The sequence below is a fragment of the Quercus suber genome, unplaced genomic scaffold, assembly GCF_002906115.3.
Source record: "Quercus suber isolate HL8 unplaced genomic scaffold, Cork oak 2.0 scaffold_185, whole genome shotgun sequence".
NCBI lineage: Eukaryota > Viridiplantae > Streptophyta > Magnoliopsida > Fagales > Fagaceae > Quercus > Quercus suber.
In genome coordinates, this window is record NW_027069643.1 from 759,685 (window position 1) to 768,786 (window position 9,102).

Sequence of the window (9,102 nt, forward strand, 5' to 3'; positions counted from 1 at the left end):
ATCAATCATTACTTTTTCAAGAACTTGAGAATGACTACCATCTCCAAACTTGACATATCTGTCTTCTCTTTCTTTAAGACTTTTGAAGAGAGATTTATCACCGATCATATGCCTTGAGCACCCATTATTAAGATACCACAAACAAGAGTTAAACACTTTTAATGCAGTATGTACAAAAAAGGCAAGCATGAGATAAACACTCTTGTTTTTCAAAACAAGATCCATCTTCCTTTTTATTGTGATTGAATGAGTGACAATTTCTTTTCGAACCATCAAGCTTATCACACAACTGTCTATTCCTTCTCTTATATTTTTCAATCAAGGAATTTGACTCACACAAACTATTATGAAGCATGTGATTCTTATACTCTAAACATTTTAGCATGTGTATGAAAATTCTAGCATATTTCTTTGATTTTAATAACTCTATGAGCTCATTACTAGGACAATCTCCAAAAATGCTCATAAAGTCATTATCACAAACACATGAACCACAATTTGTGTTAGCTTTTACCATTGCCACATCCATAGCAAGGAGGGGTCTAGGATCACACAAAGATAATCAAATTCACAAAGTGTACCCACTATGATACCAATTGAAAGCTCATTTAGTGTGAAAACATTAATACTTGTTTAGACCCCGAATTTTAAATTACAGCTTACTTGCTTTTATTCTAACTTAATTAAGTATGAAACAAGAGTAAAGCACGTGTTATAAACCAGTAATACTACTCTAAGCTATAAGCAACCACAATGACCAATAAAAGTAAAGCTTAAAGAGTAGGGAAGAGAGATGCAAATACAAGATAACACCAAGACATGTTATTGAAGAGGAAACCGAAGTACTTTATGAAAAAACCTCTCCATGATCCTCCAAGTTGAAATCGATCAACTAGTGAATAAGTTGGAGTACATGAATATCAAAAAGACCCTCCAAGCCTAATCTACACAATGTACTTGAGTCCTCCAAGCTCCTGCTACCAACAAACTTCCCGGAGTCTTGTCTTCACTAGCTTTCTGAATTCTGCAATTTCACCCAATTGCATTCGTCACTCAATGGCTTCTTCCAATGCTTTCCAAAACCACCAAAAATTCTCTCAACACTCAGAATAGGTGAGGTAAGTGTTTAGGCTAAGAACATCTTAAGGATGTATAGATGGAGAGGTAAGAGTACAGGAAAACCAAGAGAATTTGTGTAGACGATTGTGGGTATGACAATCTGTAACCCTTAAGTGTTTTGCTAAGGTTTTCTCTCTGAAAATAACTCCTTAAAATTTCGTGAGTAATGAGGGTATATATAGTGTGTGTAAAGAATTTAGAAAATCACTTTTCATTTTTGCCCAACAAAGAGTTTCGCAGGTATCTCGTGAGATGGCCTTTCTTGCGGACTACTCGCGAAATAACAGGCTAGCATAACTCTTCAACTTTTTGTCATGCGCTTCACACGTGGCCTTTTTGCGAGTTATTTTAATTGCGAGCTAGCTGCGAAACTGCACTGATCTTCATTGAACGCTTGATTCTTCACCAATCTCTCACACTCATACTTTACAATTAAACCCATATAAATACAAGAAAATGATTGACTGAATTACAACCAAATTTGGCACGGAATTAAAGCTAATAAAGGCTAGTTGGAAATCACAACTTTACAATACTAGAAGACAAGAGGACTCTCTTTGTGGGCACTACGGATGACGTTCACTTATCCAAAAAGGATTTCAACATGTGAGATTTGTTTTATGCATAATTTCAACTCTTGTAGCCAAGTGTATGGTAACTTAATTGGCATCTCATGGTGTTGATCTCAATAAAAACGTCCAGGTTCAAATTAACTGGCATCTTATGGTGTTGAACTCCTATAATTTTTTTTATGGTAATTTAAATCCATTTTGGCCTTCTAAAAAAAAAAAAAAAAAAAAAATTTTTTTTTTTTTGAGAAAGTAGTTTATTTTATTTTTAAATTATAAAGATTAAATCCAATGAATGTCTAGGTAGGAAGTAAGGAATTGAACCTATAAAAAGCATGTTGCCTTTTTGGCATAATCTAACTATTTATGTGTGTGAAGCTCTCTTCTAAAGACTTTAATGTTTTTGCCTCTCATACCCCACAAGCACTTATACATGTGGAGTGACCATCATGCCAAGGTGCACAGTAGTTATTAAAGTATTTAATTGGTTATCAAAGTATTTAATACCCAACACCTATTCAATGACAAAACTTCATTATGTACCCTTTTTTTAATTAAAAAATAAAAATAAATTCAATTGAATTGACCTATGGCACTTGATTCATAATAATTGCTTCTTATCATCAAACTAAAACATCATTTAGTTTTTGGTGTAGACGGGATTCAAACTCCTAATCTCTAATTCATCGATAAGATTTTACCATTGAGTTAACTTTAACTTAAATTTATGGGAGTTAAATATATCATTCATTCAATTACCAATTCCTATATATCTATACTATTAATAACATGATTCCCTACTTGGGTTTCATCATTTTGTGTACTAAAATATTCTCATGTAAATTTTTAAACTCTATAAAATCCTCCTATCTTTTTGTTAAATAATTTTAAATTTAAAAACATAAACTGGTTAAAAAAAGTAATTTACCATTTTAGAAAATTTTCTTAAGTTTTAGGGTTTCAAACTTTTATTAATTCTCACGTAACTAGATAAAAAACATTATCTCTATCTCACTTTTAAACATTATTTCACTATGACAAAAATAAAAAATAAAAAATAAAAAAAAATAGCCTAATTGCACGCCCAAAGAGCGTGTGATGAGACATGTATATATATTATCAATTATGCCAAAATATACAGAATCCTTTAATTCAATGACATAATGTTGTCTTCATCTCTAATTTTTATTTTTCAAAGTTGTCTCATCACCAAGGTAGTCGATTCCGTACCGTACCGGCCATACCAGTCGGTATATACCGTACCGGCAAGCATACCGGTACATGTAACCCTCCTGTTTCGTACCGAAAAAAATACCGGGTGTACCGGCCATGTACCGGGCGTACCGGCCAATTTCGGGCAATACCGGCCGGTACAGAAAAAAAAAAAGTTTTTTTTTTTTTTTTTAAGTTTTGCAATTTTTGAATTTTTTTTAGGACAGAATGGTAACTTATTTGCATTAACTTATTAGTATTATTTGTTTTCTTAGCTTGCAATGGTAACTTTTAAGCTTTCTATTTTTTATATTGTGTTTTTTTTTTTTCCTTTTAATTGATATTAAAGTCTAAAACCATGAATAATTAGTTTTAAATTGAGGAAATGTTTTATGGTAAACTTTTATTTTTATTATAATATATACACACACATACATACATACATATATATATATATATATATTTATTTATTTATTTATTCATAAATATAAAAAATAGCGGTAAATCTGAAACGGTATACCGATATTGACCAGTATCCGAAATATATCGTACCGCTAGCCAAACCGGTATAACCACCGGTACGGTATTGACTCCCTTACTCATCACCTACCATTTTGTTATTACTTTTAAGAGTGCCCTAACCAGCCATTTTCCGCAACTAATAAGGACTCAGACTCCTTCCCTACCAAACTTTTTTGGTCACCGTTTCAATGGGGTATTATATAGTCTATTCAATTGTTAAAAACAAAAGGAAAATGTTATGAAAGTTTTCTACTGTCATTATGAAAGAAACTTTATGGATATGGGGGCACGTGGACTGTGTGGTGCAGCCCAATGATCAGCGGGATAATAAAAAAATTTTAAAAATATAAATAAATAAATAAAACATATCGATCGTTTTAATTTGTATAAACTTTTCCAATACGATCCATATCGTTTGAGAATTTGGAGCCATACAATTAGACAGTAGTACAAACTATAAACTATAACTATGAGCATATTCCAGGTGTTTATTTTATTTGGGAGAAGATTCCAGCTGTATACTGATCTGAGTATCAAAGAAAGTGAGAGAATCGTCCCCTCAGAAATTCTGAACAAACATATCCACCCAAAGACAAAAGGGAAGACTAAAATAAAAGTAGTGAGAGATAGCATCGAAATTAGCACGTGCACAGTGCCAACTAACCCACTTTCTTTATTTCTCACTATACGTGTGTAAATTTGTTGATTTTCAAAAAAGGCATAAGAAAAGCATGACATGAAAAGCGTAGAGGCAGTTCCAAAACCTCTCTCGACAAACCTTCCCCTTTCTCCTCATCCTCAACCTCATTTCCTTTGCCTTCTTACTTCTTACTCCCATCCATGTGGTCCCCTCCCCACTCCTATACTCTACGTGTCATTCAGCCATCATCTCAAGTATTACACGTGTCACGTTATTATCGGATCCCTTATCAGCACCGATATGCATGCCTCCTTTAATTAATGCTTATTATATTATGCCAAAGTTTATACTAATTAGTTTATATATATATATATATAGTAATTTATAATAAACCACATCTCTCTCTCTCTCTTCCTAATTAGTCAATAATGGAAAGCACAGATTCATCATCTGGGTCACAACACCCTCAGCTTCCACCTGGGTTCCGGTTCCACCCTACAGATGAAGAACTCGTGGTCCACTATCTCAAAAGGAAGCTTGCCTCAGCTCCTCTACCCGTTACTATCATAGCCGAGATCGATTTATACAAGTTCGATCCATGGGAGCTCCCAAGTAATTATACTACTACTACTACTACTACTATATATAATAATTAATGGTCCTTTCTTTTCTTTTCTTTTTTTCTTTTTTTTTTGTATTTTACTATTTTTAAAATCAATAATTAAATTGTGTGATTATTTGGTGCTTATAATATATATATATATATAATTATGTAACGTTTTTTGAATTATATTTGCGAATAATTTTCTTGTAGGTAAGGCTACGTTTGGAGAACAAGAGTGGTATTTTTTCAGTCCTAGGGATCGGAAATACCCGAACGGGGCTAGGCCTAATAGGGCTGCAACTTCAGGATATTGGAAAGCAACGGGGACCGATAAACCTATACTAACATCTAATAGAACTCAAAAGGTTGGTGTTAAAAAAGCCCTTGTGTTCTACGGTGGAAAGCCCCCTAAGGGTATTAAAACCAATTGGATTATGCATGAGTACCGCCTTGTGGACAACACTTCTACTTCCAAGCCTACTACTACTGCTTCTGATGCTACAAACAAGAAAGGTTCTTTAAGGGTACGTTAAAAATAAAAAACACTTACCTTTTTTTTTTTTTCAATCTTGTATATATATGTTATCATTAATGTAATGGGGTTCTGTTTTATGATTTTATTTTTTTTATTTTTTTTATTTTTTTATTATATGTAGCTTGATGATTGGGTTTTGTGTCGGATTTATAAGAAAAACAACACCCAAAGACCTATTATGGATCAGGACAAGGAGGATTCAATGGAGGCTATGATTCCAACTATGCCAACCATGTCGATGGCTAGCCAGCACAACGGGAAAGTACCTCTACCTTCAAAGACTGCAAACTATACTGCATTACTTGACAATGATTCTGAGAATTACTTTGATGGAATTTTGAGTGCGGAGGGCATGCAAAATGGTTCCATTTCTCATAATTTAGCCACTTCAAGCTCAAAAAGTAGTACACTTGCGGTGAAACGCACACTCCCATCGCAGTTTTGGAATGAAACAGGATCTCTAGGCTCTTCTTCCTCTGGTGGTAAGCGATTCCATGGTAATCTTAATAGTGGAAGTGCAGGGCTTGATGAAAACAACTCGTTTGTTTCTCTGCTAAATCAGCTCCCTCAGGGTGCTTCATTCCATCCAAACTCGCTTCTGGGGTCTCTTGGTGATGGGGTTTTGAGGCAACAATTTCAACTTCCAAGCATAAATTGGAACTCATAGTATGGTTTAGTGTAATGGGTGTGCTACAGGTACAACCATCATATTTATTTTATACATGACAGTTAAAGTCAAAACTCTCAGTTATGACACCTTTTCTCATAGATTACATATGATGATACGTAACAAACTGATCAGAAAGGTTCTCTCAAAAAAAAAAAAAACTGATTAGAAAGGTTGAGTTATTTTCTCTCAGTGTAAGTACTATAGTTAGTAGCGAATGCCAGGTTAGGTTATACGTATCATACTCTTGGTTTCATTTCAGAAATGATGAACGACTTTGCTATATATATATGAATTTGTTAGATATTGAATAGAGAGGAAAATGAAGAAGAATGAATATTTTTATGTTTGAACTCTGAAGGAAGTTGATAAGCACTTTACCTTGTATAGAATCTTAAATCATATACACTTTATTTTATTCCTGAAGATTATGTGATGATTTATTATTTTCCAGTTTAATTAGTCTTAACTAAAAACTTTGAGCCATGATGAGATGAAATTGAACCTGGAACTGGATGCGTTGTCACTCAGATACATACATCCTTCTTTTCGTTTTATTATTTGTTTTCTTTTTCAGTTTTAGATTGTCTTCTTTTGTTGTCTTCTTTTGTTTACAACGCACGAAAATCCTGATAAAGGTAATTAGGTGACAGCCTTTTCGATTTTGATTTCCTTGGTTTCAAAGCATTAATAGTTAGTTTTTGTTTTGATATTTATCTTTTTCCTTTTTCTTACATATATATATATATATATATATCTCCTTTTAGAGATGAAAAGCGAAAAAATCATCTTCATATTCTCTAAGGCTGTGTTCATGTGCAAATATCTTATAATTTGCACATGAACATAATTTAGAAACTACTAGTCTACTACGTGACAATGCTATTATCTCAAACATTCATGTTGTTGCTAGAGATTTCCAAGACAATATTATGCGTGTGTTTGGCATATTGGCTAAAGATGAGCAAGAAAATGGTTTTAAGCAAGTAAACTGACTTATTTGATGAAAGACATTTTCTTTAAGCAAGCAAGCTTGCCAAAGAGACATTATTCTCCAATTTAACTTCGTCCATTGATAAAAATAAAGGTCACTATCAAGATGTTATGATTTGTAATAAATAAGAATGATTCAATGCCTTAGAAGGGAAAAATGAATGTTAATAAATTCATTGCCAGGTTGTTTCTAGTGTAGGTTCATACTTGATATAGTTTAAAAATAGATATGGGTTACATTTTCTTTAAATTGTTATCATGTTTGAAATTATATAAGTTCAAGCAACCAATGATCTTGTAGTCTAGAGATATTTCCATGAAACAGATTTGGGTTTTGACCATAAATGGTTGAGGGATTTATGAATTATGAGAAAGAAGATTAATCTCTTGCTTGATGAAAGTCATGAAACCCAAAAAAAAAATTAATTAATTAATTTAAAAAAAAATAAATAAATAAAGAAACTCAATTACAGGCATTATAAAGTTTACAAGCCTATAAACGACACGAAAGAATCTGTTAGGGCCATAGTTTCCACTAATGACGTAGGATTATTCCTCGTCACAATCAGCTATTGTAGTGATAAGTGATAGCAATGAATAAGATTTAGATTTCAAATGTCAACATGGGGAACATGGGCTTTTTAATTCACGATGGAATGTTGTCGCATGCTCTGTGCTAACGTATCGCCCTCGCATTGGCTCACCAGAAACCACTAAACATAGCTGTCACTTCTCCTGATTGGCTCCATTTTATTCGTGTCCTTTGATTATTGAATCTAATTAAGCGGGATATGATTTTATATCTAGAGAACGCCTAGGGGGTGTTTGGATTTTGTGTTTCCATAACTTATAATTTTATTTACATAACTCATAACTTAAAAATTGTGGGACTCATAGGTGAGAAGTCTACTTGGTTTTTCTTAACTCTGTTTTCAGTTTTTATTTTCATCACTCAATTCTTTGATTTTTGAGTGATGAGTTATAGAAACTAAAAACACATTTTAGGGCCTTGTTTGGATTCCTTTTTTTCATCACTCAATTTTCATTACTCAATTTTCATCGCTCATCACTCATCATTCATCACTTAAAATACCCTACCTGTTTGGCATCATTACTCATTTGCCATCACTCAATATTTTTCACACTATTTGTGGGTCCATATTTGTCACTTGGTGCAGCTTTTTTTTTTTTTTTTTTTTTAAGGACAAGGAGGATTCAATGGAGGCTATGATTCCAACTATGCCAACCATGTCGATGGCTAGCCAGCACAACGGGAAAGTACCTCTACCTTCAAAGACTGCAAACTATACTGCATTACTTGACAATGATTCTGAGAATTACTTTGATGGAATTTTGAGTGCGGAGGGCATGCAAAATGGTTCCATTTCTCATAATTTAGCCACTTCAAGCTCAAAAAGTAGTACACTTGCGGTGAAACGCACACTCCCATCGCAGTTTTGGAATGAAACAGGATCTCTAGGCTCTTCTTCCTCTGGTGGTAAGCAATTCCATGGTGATCTTAATAGTGGAAGTGCAGGGCTTGATGAAAACAACTCGTTTGTTTCTCTGCTAAATCAGCTCCCTCAGGGTGCTTCATTCCATCCAAACTCGCTTCTGGGGTCTCTTGGTGATGGGGTTTTGAGGCAACAATTTCAACTTCCAAGCATAAATTGGAACTCATAGTATGGCTTAGTGTAATGGGTGTGCTACAGGTACAACCATCATATTTATTTTATACATGACAGTTAAAGTCAAAACTTCAGTTATGACACCTTTCCTCATAGATTACATATGATGATACGTAACAAACTGATTAGAAAGGTTGAGTTATTTTCTCTCAGTGTAAGTACTATAGTTAATAGCGAATGCCAGGTTAGGTTATACGTATCATACTCTTGGTTTCATTTCAGAAATGATGAACGACTTTGCTATATATATATGAATTTGTTAGATATTGAATAGAGAGAAAAATGAAGAAGAATGAATATTTTTATGTTTGAACTCTGAAGGAAGTTGATAAGCACTTTACCTTGTATAGAATCCTAAATCATATACACTTTATTTTATTCCTGAAGATTATGTGATGATTTATTATTTTCCAGTTTAATTAGTCTTAACTAAAAACTTTGAGCCATGATGAGATGAAATTGTACCTGGAACTGGATGCGTTGTCACTCAAATACATACATCCTTCTTTTCGTTTTATTATTTGTTTTCTTTTTCAGTTTTAGATTGTCTTGT

General features: G+C 33.4%; 2 protein-coding genes across 2 annotated transcripts; both read left to right on the plus strand.

Moving 5' to 3' along the window:
• Window positions 1–4,225: 4,225 nt before the first annotated feature.
• On the plus strand, window positions 4,226–6,260 carry LOC112033174 (NAC transcription factor 25). Its single transcript, XM_024065956.2, has 3 exons — window positions 4,226–4,674; window positions 4,877–5,190; window positions 5,323–6,260. The coding sequence occupies exons 1-3, from the start codon at window positions 4,491–4,493 to the stop codon at window positions 5,866–5,868; spliced, it is 1,044 nt and encodes a 347-aa protein (XP_023921724.1). The 5' UTR covers window positions 4,226–4,490; the 3' UTR covers window positions 5,869–6,260.
• Window positions 6,261–8,109: 1,849 nt separating this feature from the next.
• LOC136069721 (NAC transcription factor 25-like) lies at window positions 8,110–8,544 on the plus strand. Its single transcript, XM_065778521.1, has one exon. It carries the CDS (start codon window positions 8,110–8,112, stop codon window positions 8,542–8,544), a length of 435 nt encoding a protein of 144 aa, XP_065634593.1.
• Window positions 8,545–9,102: the final 558 nt, after the last annotated feature.